The sequence below is a fragment of the Eschscholzia californica genome, unplaced genomic scaffold (assembly GCF_041429995.1).
Source record: "Eschscholzia californica isolate CP2 unplaced genomic scaffold, dmEscCali1.0.p SCAF_2, whole genome shotgun sequence".
NCBI classification, from domain to species: domain Eukaryota; kingdom Viridiplantae; phylum Streptophyta; class Magnoliopsida; order Ranunculales; family Papaveraceae; genus Eschscholzia; species Eschscholzia californica.
Window position 1 is genome coordinate 6,541,207 of NW_028238309.1, and position 14,958 is coordinate 6,556,164.

At 36.1% G+C, this 14,958-nt stretch overlaps 3 protein-coding genes across 6 annotated transcripts; 1 reads left to right on the top strand and 2 right to left on the bottom strand.

Moving 5' to 3' along the window:
- Positions 1-218: 218 nt before the first annotated feature.
- LOC147555713 (vesicle-associated protein 4-1-like) lies at positions 219-4,318 on the bottom strand. 2 transcript variants are annotated; one of them, XM_086663382.1, is made up of 8 exons: positions 3,624-4,051; positions 3,426-3,491; positions 3,124-3,194; positions 2,170-2,251; positions 1,359-1,474; positions 778-855; positions 560-679; positions 219-448 (listed from the first exon to the last, which is right to left on the bottom strand). In XM_086663382.1, the coding sequence occupies exons 1-8, from the start codon at positions 3,697-3,699 to the stop codon at positions 389-391; spliced, it is 669 nt and encodes a 222-aa protein (XP_086519508.1). In that variant the 5' UTR covers positions 3,700-4,051; the 3' UTR covers positions 219-388. The 2 variants fall into 2 exon arrangements, with proteins under 2 accessions (XP_086519508.1, XP_086519507.1); XM_086663381.1 differs by having other exon boundaries at positions 3,426-4,318.
- A 936-nt stretch (positions 4,319-5,254) lies between these two features.
- Positions 5,255-11,737, bottom strand: LOC147555714 (Class II aaRS and biotin synthetases superfamily protein). Of its 3 annotated transcripts, none has more exons than XR_015234956.1 (7): positions 9,020-11,737; positions 8,706-8,885; positions 8,163-8,420; positions 7,917-8,051; positions 7,131-7,412; positions 6,067-6,357; positions 5,255-6,005 (listed from the first exon to the last, which is right to left on the bottom strand). XR_015234956.1 is itself a non-coding variant. In XM_086663383.1 (7 exons), the coding sequence occupies exons 1-7, from the start codon at positions 10,433-10,435 to the stop codon at positions 5,430-5,432; spliced, it is 2,724 nt and encodes a 907-aa protein (XP_086519509.1). In that variant the 5' UTR covers positions 10,436-11,737; the 3' UTR covers positions 5,255-5,429. The 3 variants fall into 3 exon arrangements, 1 of the variants encoding a protein (XP_086519509.1); XM_086663383.1 differs by having other exon boundaries at positions 5,255-5,738; positions 6,214-6,357; XR_015234957.1 differs by lacking the exon at positions 5,255-6,005 and having other exon boundaries at positions 6,214-6,636; positions 6,939-7,412; positions 9,020-10,711.
- A 1,506-nt stretch (positions 11,738-13,243) lies between these two features.
- On the top strand, positions 13,244-14,790 carry LOC147555715 (uncharacterized). The gene has a single exon (XM_086663361.1). The coding sequence runs from the start codon at positions 13,487-13,489 to the stop codon at positions 14,441-14,443; it is 957 nt and encodes a 318-aa protein (XP_086519487.1). The 5' UTR covers positions 13,244-13,486; the 3' UTR covers positions 14,444-14,790.
- The last annotated feature ends 168 nt before the right edge of the window (positions 14,791-14,958 follow it).

The window sequence follows — 14,958 nt, forward strand, 5'->3', positions numbered from 1 at the left end:
GGTTTGTAAACTATATTAGTGTACATATTACCTTGTTTTCTTTTTGTCGAAGAATAAAAACATGGTTCAAAATTGAGGTGGCCTTATACCCTCTGTGAATTACATCAAGATGCCGAAGTTACTTCAATTAAATAGCTCATATAATTGAAGAATACAAAGACACCTTTCTGTATTATATTCCGCACGCGATAAGCCTATATCATATTAGATCTATAATATAGAGTACCATTAACTTCATTACATTCATTTTATATTTTAAGACATCAAAATATTCAGTTCAATCGATTCACCTTTTGATAAGAGAGGATACAAATGAACATTCTTCACTCCAAATACATTAAAAATCATTTCTTGAAGAAACAAGCTTACCAACCATAATGAATTCACTTTACGTTGAATCAACCCCTTCACCTTGTTGTCGAGCCAAGTATCTTTCTCTTCGTTCTTTCTACAAATAACAAAACCATGGAAGAAATTCGAAAAAGGAAAATGTAAGAGAAGTTGATGAATAAACTAAATAAATTTTTTAAGATTCAAATGACCAAGACTTTTTATTTACCCATTCATCTATCACGAGTCCCTCCCCAACAATTCGTACACCAGTTTCTTCGGGAGGCTTCTTTCGTTCCTCGAGGGTTGCCTCTGCCTCAGCTAGCTGCAACTTCAGTTTTTCTAGTGCCTTGGAGAAAGAAAAAACATTGTCAGTACGTTCTATGGAGAGTCATGTGAAAAGACAGACGTTACTATTTAACCAAAATGAAGGTAAATCCAACTTACAGGGTTTGGGCGCTCTGGGTCTAAAAATACGACCTTCAATACCTGTTCAACTGTTACTTGATCCTTTTGCTCATCAAACTGCGATGACAAGAAAGCAAAACATCTCAAATTGTTCACGAGTAAATTGACAGAGGGAAACTTAGATATGAAAAGAATGTTGAGTCTTAAGTAATACTCTAAACGAACTTGGGTAGGAAACTTCGAAAGGGAATACTCTTAATAGTGTCAGCCTCAAAAGAATGCTAAGCTTAGAGTAACTTAAGATGGTTGGGTATTCACATAAGGGGTTTAGATTCTAGAATCCGAAAAATATAAAATAGCATTTACACTATATGTCACCAAATGAGTAATGACCCAATATAAGCCTAAACGATGGGCTGGTTTAAATGAAGAAATTAAAGAAGGATCAAGTGAGCAACATTCCAATCAAATTTCAAGCTTTAGTCAATATCCATGTCTCACAAGCTATCAAGCTGTTATTTTACGCACATGAGTGAGAAACGGATCGGGAGGTATTTAGTTGGAGAGACTCACAAGATAAACATATTATGAAGTACTATTAATTTAAGCAAGCTACTCACTAGTTCAGATACATATTCCATCCCTTCTTTGACCTTTAGGCTGAATATCTTGAATTTGACTTTGCACTTCTGATCTACTTGTTTGTCCTCCTCTGGATGCTCCACGAACTTGAAAACTGGTATGTTAACCAAAATCAGGAAACCAATAGAGAAAGGAAATGCTGCGATTGTTGCTCGAAAAGTTTAGAGTGAAGAAAAAAATGATACCATTTTTCGCATTTCTATTTCTATTTATTAAATTGTTGAAGTGGGGGTCTTTTAGTTGCAATTGTGCAGAGTACCTACAAATCTAGCTTCAGAACAATGGAAGAGGCTCCATAGTCCATCCTCTATTGAATGGACAGCATTTCCCGATTAATGTGTTGGTCAACCTATTATGTCCCTTCCCTGCTCTTATACAAATCATTGCTCGGTCTTCGAATGAATACTGAGTTGTAGGATTTAAGTCGAATCCCACATTTAGACCCCAAAAAGCAAACCAATGTCCTAGTTTCATTTCGTTTTTTGGTTTCTTTTCCAAAGTTGTGTGGTCTCTGCATGGATTATTGAGGATATTTCATCCATCTCGCGTGAAACACTTTTTGACTCTTCATCGCTTATGACACACAAACACACGTCACATCATACAACAACGTTCAAAAGTGTTTTACCTTTAACAGAATACACAAGCATCAGTTAGCCTTCATGCACAGACAAAACTAGTTTTCTGGTATGAACATCAGTATCTATAATCTATTCTACTAGAAAAAAGCAGAAACTGAAGCTTCCTGAATATAAGCAAGACAGTTGAGGAAAGTGAATGAAACATTACCAGTTACAATGATACTTTCTCCAGGAGCAAGTATACCACCCGGTGGGCGCATGAAGCAGCTTTTGGGGGCATTTGTTTGAAACTGTAGCAACACAAACAAATCAAAGTTTTAGACACCTCTATTGTGAAACTGAAATTTCCTAATCCTGGACCAATCAACCCAAGAAGGATAAAAGTTCCAATTTTGAACTTACCCTCTAAATTTAAACACTAAATAAGGCTATGTTCTTTGTGTTGAAAAAGAATGCGATTACCAGGATAGCAATCCCGTAATTCTAATTCTTAGTAATTGCAACAATTCCTTATTGTTTCGTTTAGTCAGGAATAAGAGAGATTGGATTTGCCAATAGATTATATTGATTGATGATCCCAAGAGAAAGGGAATCACAACCCCACCCACTCTCTTGGGTTTGGGGTTCCCCTTTTGGAAGAATCTGATTCATTCTTGTGTACCAAACACCATTTTGGAATGCAATTCCTGCCCAAGGATTTGCGTTGAACAAATATTGGTATATGTGAGAATAGTCCCACATGGTAGAAGGTTTATCTAGTAACCAATAATATTATGTCTAGGTCCTCTCCACTCACTACAGGTTGGTTTTGAGGGGGCGTGTGAGAATAGTCCCACATGGAAGAAGGGTGACCTAATAACCAAGAATATAATGTCTACGTCTTCTCCACTCATTGCCAATTGGTTTTGAGTTGGATGACCACAAACTTAAAATGATATCAAAACTAGGTCTACACGTGACAGGTTTAAAAGCCACATGTGCTCAAAAGAACATCACACATGAGAGGGTGACCTTGTATTCATTCTTAATATGTTTCGAGTTGGATGACCACAAACTTTAACAATATAGATTTCCTTCACTAAAACAGAAGATATTTTGACCTTATTAGGGATGGAATATAGAATGAATTCCCAAAGGGGAGAGACAAGATTTGGTCCCATACCTTGAAAGCTGCAAGAGACTTGCTAGTGTTTTTAATCCTTATGGCACTTCTAGCTTGTTTACCAGGTTCATCTTCAAATAATTAACAAGTATCAATAAATTAACCAGCAATTACATAAAACTAAAGCTACCCAAGACCCTAATTAGCAAAACACAGTTCTAAAATCAACAATTTTGACAAACCCATTTCCAAATTTTGATTATAGCAAAAGGAGGAATAAGTACTAATTCAAAGAAACCCATAGTTAAACAGAAGAAACCCACCCACCCACCCAGCAGAATAAGAAGTAATTCAAAACTTACAAGGAAAGTAAAGCTTGTTAGCAGGATCAAGATGAAATCTTCTCCTTTTGGGTAACAAAGATCTAGCTACAGAAGAAACAGTGTTTAAAGATTGAAGTCCTTGATCAGCTTGTTGTTGCTGGTTCTGATTCTGATTTTGTTGGTGAAGAAAATTTGAAGATGAAGAATTTGAAGAAGAAGAAGAAGATGAAGAATTACCAGGTTGCCAAAAAGGCATTTTGCAAAGACTCCATATTTTTCCATCAGTTGAAGCTTTATCATTAACTATAGCCATATCTATTTCTTGCCGGATTTGAAGCCGACAACCTCCCCAGAAAGAATTTCTCTCTCTAATTCTATTGAGGAGAAATGACTTGGGGGGAGGACTTGAGTTGGTGGTTGTATGCGGATTTCAAACGAGTAGATGAGTAGTATTTAATGAATGGTGTTGACGTCCGTTGATTCATTACTAATCACAGTTTTCATACTAGAATGGATGGATTTTTGTTTGATGGAATTTGGGGAGTTGACAAAATCAGGTGTGGTCTGTCTGGCGTGTCAAATGTGGTCATGTGAAACAACCCACACCCCTTCCTCCTCTTGCAAATCAAACAAAACCAACTTTCTTTGGTTGCTTTTTGTTTAAAGAATCTCTTTGGCTCCTCAAGAGAAACTTTTACATGGTTGTGCCCAAACTAAGGCCCAAAAGTAAAGTTTTCATGTTAGTGGTTAATTAGACTTGTTTGGATGATCTCATATTAGTTGTAGAAACTCTTATCTCACGAGCTAGTTTTTGGGTGAGAGAGAATCAAAACCACTTAACATTAGTATCAAAGTAGGGGTATACGAGGTGTGTTTTTAAGTTTAGGAAAAACTTTACCTCCTGAGCTAGCTATTGGGTTGAGACAGACTCCAACCACCCAACACTATCAAAATCCAAGATATAACAAATCCAACCTAATAACAATTAAAGTGAAAGTGAATGTGGGAGGAGAGATTGTTGAAATAATCTCTCACTTGGTTTTGACTCAAATCACCTAAACTAACACCACATTACGGGTATAACTAGTTGTACCTCAATAACTATTGAAGTTAAGGAGTCAATGTGTGAGGGGATACATGATTTTGCTGCATAAAGTGGGGTTGTTTTGGTTCTTTATACATCATTATACACCCCGAGGGAAGAAATCATGTTCTCATGTGTGAGTGGGTTCTTCATCATGTCTTTAACATGTGGGTTCGTTCATCACTTCATCCAACTTTTTTTTTTTTTTTTTGAAACTTCATCCTACTTATTAACCCACGTGGGAAAACCAATCCTTCTTTTCCCTCTATTTTTTTTTAAAAAGTGTCGTTAAAACCAATCTTTCCTTTCCCTAACATTGATACATCATGCTTCCAAAAAAAAAAAAAATTGATACATCATCGATACGATGTGGTAAACACGATAACCGTCTAAATTAAATGGTTTAAAACCTGACGAAATGAAATAACCTAAATAAAATCAATAATATCACTTTTTATGAATTATGAGGATCTCCGCATTACAAAGTACATGCAACCAACCGGGCAACCATCAATCATATCACTTTTTATGAACTATGAGGAAGAAATTAGCACCTTATCTTTTGGCAATGATGGATCCATTAAGAAGATATTTTTCACTAGTAACCATTTTCAGATTCAATTCCGAGACAGAAATTACCACCTTATCCAAAAATTTGGCAAAATAAGTTAAACAAATAACATGAACTCTCCTGCTCACTGGTCCAAATGTGCTGCAGAATTGTTACTTATCCTGCCTAAATTTGATCATGTAAACTGATATCTGATTCCAACACGACTTAGGGTTTTTACAAAAAAAACAAACCAAAATAAATTACGTTTAATCCACAATATCAAAATTGACAGACAATGGGTGTTCTAAAAATTCGATTTAAGAGTGAATGATAACAGAAAAGAAATTTGAGCATACATAATGAACACTGGCAACAATTACTCTACCAATATGTATCTGATAAAGGATCATAAAGATGTGGTGTTCAAACGTTCCTGCATCTCTTTCACAACTTCGTCCCTTCTCACGGTTACCTCCTTGTTGGCCTCGATGTTTTTAATTTTAACAGTGCCTTCAGCTAGTTCACTTTCGCCTACAATCATCATCCATGGGATCTTCGATGCTTTTGCACGGTCTATGTGTTTCATCACTCTTTTATTGACCGAGTATTCTGCGTTGATGTTAGCAGTCCACAACTCACTAGCCAACTCAATGGCTTCTGACAAATCTTCCCCTAGAAACGCTACCAAAACTTGCGTCTCTGTCGCCCGAACAGACTGTTAAAACCAAAAAACAAAGAAAGAAAGAAAGTTAATGTGAGTTATGTACAAGAAAGGTTCAAGCATATCAAGAACAAGAATGCTCATTTTGTTTTAAGAACATCTAAAAACCCGAACTTCGACCCTGGGAATCAGTCTACTAGTTGATTCGGAGTACCAAGACGGGCAAGTGAGGTTTTCAAATTTCAGATGAGATTCTGTTGGGTTTAGGTCTCACCTGGGAGTTGACAGGGTGTATTGGGTGTTTGAAAGCATGTGTATTTTCTACAACAAATCGAAACATATCGTTCCCCACTTTCACAAACAAAAATCACAAATTATTAACTTCCCATGGGCACAGTTGCACAGAAAAAGACATCCTCAAACACGAAAAATGCTTTAAATAGGAACAACACTCGTAAGTCGTATGTAGTGTTTCAAGACAGATCTTATGTTAATATGTCATGATCTAAATAAAGAACAGAGCTGAAACCTGGTTCCCTTCTTTCTCAAGCTGAGCTTCCATTATGTTGAATACCCGCTCAATTCCAAGGCTGACACCAACTGAGGGAACCTGTTTTGTACCAAACATTCCTATGAGATTGTCATATCGCCCACCAGCTGCAATAGAACCAACCTGAGGATATATTCGCAAGTTAGTAACCCACTAAAAATGACAAAAGGCACATGAAAAACCCGATCATATTTACAGGATTGGGTAATAATCAGGATATGCAAACATAAATTGAAAGAAACATATGATCTGTCATGGAGAGAGGAAGTTACAAGTATCAAATACGTGTTACACTTACAATAAGACCCCTTCAGTAAGTGAGTAAAAGATGATAGGAAGGACAGAAGTAAAATATAGTTCAGTTACACCATCAGATACCCAATGACGCATTAACAGTTGATGCTTGATACACTTGCATTTGTACCCAATATAGAGCAGCAAAGAGAGGAAACATGCCGTGACTCCAAACAGGCAGACAAATACAAATTGAAACTGAACTTTTTCATCTGGGTGACTGGGTCTCTGGATAAATCACTCCAAATCCATTACAGTACTCCAAAAATTTGTGGATTGTGTATATAAAAATTAGAAACCATACTGAATATAATCATATATATATATATATATATATACATGCATATAGTGCAAAACAATATTTTTTTCTAGCAGCGAAGGCCATTGCTCAATCTTACAAAATGGTGTGCATAATATGAACATAAAAACAGATCTAAGAAAAGGTTATTCAAGTCACAGACTTACACATGTAACTTTAAGTGCTTAAGAGTGATCAGCAACGGATATGGAGAAAGAACATAATGGGCATGCCTTCGTTAATGTTATTCCAGAAAATGAGTGCAAGTAGGAATTAAACTCAGTGGCTAAGATCAAATACTCACCTGTGTTGTGCCCTTGAAAACAGCTTCAAAGATAACTCCAGTGTAATAGTCAAGACCTCTTGCAAGACTTAAGTCAAACACCACTCTGTCTATACACTTTGATCTCTTCAGTGCTTTGAATAGGATCTCTAAATCATTCAATGCAAGAACAGATCCACTATTTCCCAAAAATTCACTGCCTTCCTGTTTCAAACCGGACAATATCTCCAAAGGAGAACCACGTTTCTTTACGAAAGTACCAATTCTATCAGCAGTTTCAACAGTCAAGCCCTTCTCCTCAACCTAGTACGAAATAAGGCAATTTTTAGCATATGCTTTTTCAACTTTCCCCTCTAAAACTTTCATAAAAGCTAAAAGATCAGTGTAACTACGAAGTAATAAAAGAAAAAGGGCAGACTCAAAAATATATAGTTTTTTAGCAAAAAAATTTATTATAAGGCTCTCTTAAATAGTGACACTTCTATCCAAAATCACTATATTCTACTACAGAAAAGGAGTATCTGTTTGGTCCGATTTTGGGGCTCTATATTCCAGCCCCAACCCACTGCATTAACCTACTACGATCTAACTTCAGCTTTTTGTCAGCATCCCCAAATCAAGAAATGATGCATTGGGACATAAGCACAACATATACTGCATAAGAAGAGGCTAAGTTGGACCAACATTGAAATTAAAAACCTGGTTCCTACACTTAGATGATGTAATCAAACTTCAGGGACAGCGCTAGATGAATCAAGCGTAAAAAAAAATACTTGGTTTCTACACCTAGATGATGTAGAATCCCACCATTTCTTTCTTGACCTGCTCAAACGATTGCTTATCTAGTTTATCAATGCTTGAGCATATTGTTCTGAATTTATCGGCAGATACTCCACATATCTCCAGCATCCCATCCAGCAACCTCCTGTGATTCAATTTTATCTACCAATACAGAGAGATGGTCAAAGATGGAACCCCTGTATATAAGGAACCCCTGTATATACACATGTGGAACCTCTGTATATAAGGAAGACGTTCAAAGAAAAAGAATACCTCATAATCACCAATGTCCAAATCATCAAGCAGTTCAGTCAGAACCCTAATAACCTCAAAATCAGGCCCCATCGTCTCATACTGGCCAGCAATGTCAAAGTCGCACTGATAAAATTCACGATAACGCCCTTTAGAGGGATTATCCCTTCGATAAACTTTGGCGATTTGGTACCTTTTGAATGAACTGACACCATTCATGGCTACATATCTGGCAAACGGAACGGTCAAGTCATATCGCAATGAACATAGCTCTCCACCCTGAAAAACGTGAAGTAAGTTGTTCAATTAAAGAAATGATAACTACCTACAAGTTGTATATTAAGTTACTAACATGTTAAACTAGTTTCCAAATCATCTGACTTTAATTTCTCTCTTAATAATCGAAAAACAACATTGCAATATCAATAAGAAACCAACTTTGTTCGCTCAGAGATTTTAAATTGCAGATATCCTCACATCCCAACGGATTTGGGAACAGAGCAAACATCAATCAGAGCATTAAAAGATATAATGAGTTAGCAAATAAACGAATAAGAAAAATACCTGGTCAGCAAGATCATATACAAGCTTTGAATCTTCTCCATATTTTCCCATGAGAGTCTCTCTCAATTCAAAGGCAGGAGTATCCAAGGCCGTGGCACCATGGCGTTTAAACACCTGTTCTATGATTTTAAATGCCCTCCCTCTTATTGCCATTTGTTCTCTTGCAAAATCTCGCGTTCCCTAATAAACATAGAAAGCAAAATAAAAGAATATTAGATCTAGTGACAATAAATTGCCATCAAGCAACAATTCAAAAGAAACAACCTTTCATCAAAAAGTAAAGACTTTATATCAAATTTATGTCTTTTTCGTACCTTTGGGAGCTTAGGAAGTCTTCTAGACTCGTTACTTTCTACAATCTCTTTCACCTTCATCAGAAATGCATCAAGGTCTACGTCCTTGGGCTCAAAAAACAAGGAGAGATCTTTGATCCAATCACTCAGAGCCGTCAAACTATCAATTGGTTCGCCGCCTTTGTTCTTCAATTTGTCCTTAATAAGCTGCCTTATAACAGCAGTTCCCTTACCCAAAACCACCTTTTTCTTCTTTTGGCTCTTCCTTTCCGAGTTTGCATTCGCTTTACTGGTTTCAACTTCTTGGCCTTTCTCCCTCCACTCCAAACAGTCAATTGAAAGAGTAGATAATGCTCCTTCCCAAGCGAGTAGTTCTCTAACACTTGTCAGTAGAGTATATATCTCAAGCAAGAAACTGAGATAATTCGATTCAGATACAGCTTGCATTACCAACCTATGCCGATCTTTCAAGCTATCGATTGTAGTACAGGACATGTCAAACATGTCCAGCACCCGTGACCGTACATCGACATCCTGATAAGCTGCTAGTAATTCAGCTCGACGAAAACTATTCTCACCAAGAAGGAGGAGTTGTGTGGCCAAAGAAGAAAATGGCGTCACTAATCTCTTCCCTTTCCCTACAACATTACTCTTAGAACCAGCTTTTCCAACTTTCACGATAGAATTCAGTTCCACTCGCATAATGGAATGTACCAAACTAACTACTTTCCTAAACCCTCCATGAACTTCAGGGATCTCCGATATCGATTCAGACTCATTTCGACCAACAAGCTTTGACCCGACAAGTAGAACCTTCATGTCACTGGCAACAGCCGTTTCATCTTTAATGGAAAACCCATCACCAGAATCCAACAAATTAAGCACAGCAGAGACATCAGCATTTGAAGCTTCACAAGATAATGCAGCAACTGAATCCGCAACAGTCGATAGAGCAGATGAAGAAAAATCAACAAGTGCACAAATTCCATCCAAATCATATGAAGAATTTTCTAACACAGCTAATTCTCCATCAGTTATTCCCGTCTCTTTTAGATTCTTATTATGCAACCCTAAAAACGAATCCAAAAACCCTAATACAGATGAGAAATTCAAACTCTCCAAAGGAAACTCTCCATTTAGGGTTTCAGAGATCAGTAAAGGGAGAAGAGGACGAATTCCAGTTTGTGTTAAAACGAGTTTGTTCAAAAGAACAACTAGAGATGCTCGTGCTTGTTCTAGAGTTAGATGTAAAGGTGTATTATCCGGGATATCAAGAGGAACTGAAGAAAGAGAATGTTTTGGTGATAGCTTGTCGAGGATTGAAGAATCGATTCTTACCTGAGACAGACCATTGGCGACGGCGTAGACAGAGGAAGAAGACAAAGATGAGCCTTTCCCTCCTACTGTTACCTTCGTGGTTTCACGTCCAGTCGCCATTGATGAACCTCCCGAGGAAGAAAGTGAAGTAAGAGAAATGTGAAGTGGCGGGCGGCACTGTCTGACGTCGGACCGAGTTGAATTCAAGCAAAATGAAGCTCTCTTCTTCTTCTACAATTGAAAACCCTAGTCGATTTGAGTGAGAAAATCGTCCCCGAAGTCGAGCTCGCGCCGTTTAAGTGCGAAGAAGACGAACTGACAATGGAGAAGGAAGGAAATGAAGTCTAATCTAGGGTTTATAAATCCCTAGTTTTTAATTTTGAAATCAGGACCGTTGGTTAAAATCAACGGTTCATCATTATTCGAAGAGGAGGATGATGGAGTTATTACTGTAACTCTCCAGGGACCGAAACCAAACTTCCAATTCTTAAACAGAACTGACGGATACGTGTTCGCTAGAATGCCGCAAAGAAACTCTGTTTCTCTGGCTGCTGAATTGTACATAGTGAATCTAATTTTACTACTGTTCTTAGAGCTTTGGTTCTTTTAGAATTCAAGGGGAATGGTAAGACATACGGTGTCTCGGGTTTAAGAATTGATGATGCTAGAGAAGTGTTTGAGCATATACAAGGATAATCGAATATCGTTTGGTGGACTTCAATGGTAGGAGGGGTTTCCAAAAATTGAGAGAATGAGTTTGTTTAGTAGAATAAACTGAAGGTATTATGCTGAATGAGTCGATCGCGAATTATGACTACGGCAAATTTTGTTAAGTGCTTTAAGAACTACAGTGATAGAGTGAGCTCAAGAGAATCATCCACTTATATACTATTGTGTGGTATTTATGCTCGAAAGAATCATCTACATCAGCCAAGGAAAGCTCAAAAACTCACTATGTCTTCAGCTAGTTTATGGTCACTAACAATCACCATCCATGGGATCTTCGATGCTTTTGCATATTCGATGAGTTTTATCACTCTTTTACTGCTCAAGTATTTTGCATCTATGTTGCCTTTCCACAATTCCCTCCCCAACTTCTGAGAAATCCTCCACCGGGCACGCTACCAGAAATTGTGTGGTGATGGTGAGAGGAAAGGTGGAAGAAGATCTGAGAAAAAAATTGAAGAATCGCCGACAATGGCAGTTTGCGAGCGAACTTGCGGGCGTGGAAAAATAAGCAGTAGGAGCTTAGGAGAAACAAAAGGAACCAAAAAAATATCCCGTCCAAAGTTTTGTACACCGAAAAAACTTTTTGTTTTCCCAAAGTACTAAACCTTTTAAAAGATATAGTTTGGTTTAGAAAGTACATCACCAAATATGCAGTGTTGTTTATGTTTTTCTTTGCTCTCCAAACTACACCCACAATTGATATACCCATCACTTTTAAACAACTTATTTCAAACTTAATTAGAAAAAAAAAACCTAACACAATTTTCCTTTAAATTTTTTAGATTTTACATCTTTCAAAAGACTTCGTCGCAGAAAGTTCCCCATGATTTTTAAGGTGTGCCCCGATTGTAGATGTTGAATCCTAATGTAATTTCGCACAAAAAAAAACAATATACTAAATTGATATCAAAAGTGGTATTAATTTTTCATTAATGAAAGATACCATATTTACAATTTTAATAGATTGTAAGAACAAGAACAGGGGTACCATTAGTTGGGTCCCCAACAACTCAAGTACATGACTTTTCTAAGAGACTCTTCAGATTGCCTCCTTTTTTCTTCTCCATCTCCCATAATGTCCTTTCCGGATACAACATCCCACGAAGTAGAAAAAAATGTCGGATTGAGTTTCTTTGCTTGTAAAAATGATCTAACATTATTCTTCGTGTATTGGTGAACGGATCGAAAAGCGTAATTCCATCTACTTGAGAAACCTTGATCTTTCATAACTGCAACAACTCCTACACTAGCTGCAATAATCCAAGCTCGACTAGTTGAACTCATGTTTTTTCCTCTTTCAATCTTTGAATGTAAACTTAGATGGACGAATTTATTGTGAGAAACTCTGAGTTGAACGAGAAGTTATATATAGAGTGAAGTAGAACCTCCCATACCGTACCTGCATGGATGGGTATGTCACGCAAATGGTATTAGATGGAAGCCTCTTGTTTTCCGAAGTAATTTGTCTTCCAATAAGGATGCAGCAAAAAAAGAAACAAAACCACGAAAGCAATAAAACTGAAAAGAAAGGTTGGGGTCCATAATAATGCGGCGTATTCGGCTTTATTGCAACAAACCAAAACCATACCCATAAATGATATTGGTTGCCAAATCAGGAGGATGTATTTCGGCAACTCATCCTATTTGAGTTCGCAATTGGTATTGAAGCCGTGGTTTTCTGCATCAATCCTCTGCTCTTCTTAATGACGAAGTACCCATTGGCCGTACTAAGAGTCTAGGATTTCAAAATTTGTCCACAACTTCAAGGAGACATGGGCTATTTTTTTTTTTTTGTTTTTTAAGCTTAATTGCAATTTGAAATAACAGAAATTCTAAAAAAATAATTTCTTTAGAAATAATTTGTTTTAATAAGTAACAACTAGAACTTAACAATTTATCAATAAAATACACTTATTGTTGAAAAATATGAACAATTTGTTTTGTAAAGTTAATTTAATTTGAATATACTTTAGTTTGAAAATAACATTTGAATTTTAAATATATGTCTACTAGTTTTTGTATTTGAATTATAAGTTTTATTTCAAACTAAGAAGATGTATCTCTACAACTTTAACTACTTTTATGAAAGGTTGCAAACTTTCATAAAAGTTGTTTCATTCTTTATAAATAAGAGAATTAACAAGAGAACACTTCACTTAGAAAATCAGAAATATCTTTTTATTCTATAATAAACTCTTAGCCAAATCTTGATTGTTCTTGTGCTCCTTAAGTAAATCTTCACATATTACTTGTGCAGATTTACATAACGCTTGTCATATCTTGGGAGGCAATTTGCTCATAACCTATAAGTAATCTCAAGTGGAGAGGGAGCAAATATTGCTTTAAGGAAAGTGTATTTAAATACACGTTTCAAGTCTCTACAATCCCTATATTAATTTGTTGTATTACTAATTTTTCTAACAATCTTAAAGCAATATCTTGATGGAGACCGAGACTACTATGGCAACTATTAAATTGATGAATCAAGATTTGGTGAAATTAGATCGTTTTGATGGTACTAATTTTACTCGTTGGCAAGACAAACTGAAATTTCTTTTAACTGCTTTGAAAGTGTTCTATATTCTTGATCCTACACTGAAATCAATTCCTGAACCAAGTGAAGAAGATACCAATGAATTAAAGGATGAAGGAAAGAAGAGAGAAGAAGATGAACTTATTTGTAGAGGTCATATTTTAAATGCATTGTCTGATCGATTGTATGATCTCTATACGGATACTCGTTCTGCCAAAGATATTTGGAATGCTCTAGAATTTAAATATAAGGCTGAAGAAGAAGGTACGAAAAAATTTCTTATTTCTAAATATTTTGATTTTAAGATGTTTGATGATAAACCTATTTTACCCCAAATTCATGAATTACAAATTATTGTGAATAAAATGAGAGTTGTCAAAATTGACATTCCTGAGTCTTTTCAAGTTGGTGCAATTATAGCAAAATTACCACCAAGTTGGAAAAACTATAGGAATAGGATTCTTCACAAATCCGAAGATTTTACATTGGAGGAAATCCAAAAACATCTTCGGATAGAAGAAGAATCAAGGTCAAGAGACAACAAGGTGGAGAATGATATTGGCATATCTAAAGCCAACATGGTGAAAAAATCAAATCATCCCAACAAGAATAAAGAAAAATTTTCGGGTCCGAAGAGGGTTCAAGGAAAATTTAAAATGGCTTTCCAAGCCATAAAGAAACCTAAAGGTTGTTTTGTGTGTGGAAAAGTGGGACATTATGCTCGAGATTGTAAATTTCGTAAGGAACAAATGCAAGAGGCAAATGCAATAAATGAAGAGATTGTTGCAGTTTTAAGCGAAATCAATGCAATTCATGGAAAAGTTCCAGGATGGTGGTATGATACATGTGCCACGGTTCATGTATAATATGATAGAGCAGTATTCAAAACCTATGATTCAATAAATGATGGTCAAGAAATTTAAATGGGAAATGAAGTGCGTTCTAAAGTACTTGGTAAAGGTAATGTTGAACTTGCATTCACATCGGGAAAGAAAATTACTTTATCAAATGTACTTCATGTTCCTGATATGAATAGAAACCTAGTAAGTGGTGACTTATTGGGAAAACCTGGAATAAAGTCGGTGTATGAATCGGGCAAATTAATTTTGTCTAAAAGTGGTGTATTTGTTGGGAAAGGTTATTCTTGTGATGGAATGGTGAAACTATGTACTATGGAAAATAAAATTAATAATAATATTATATCTTCTACTTATATGCATGATTCTTTTTATTTATGGCATAACAGATTAGCACATATTGGTGTGAGTACTATTAAAAGAATGGTTAAATGTGGTTTATTATCATGTGATACTAACAACTTGAATAAATGTGAAGTATGTATAAAGTCTAAAATGGTGAAGAAACCATTTCAAAGTGTTAC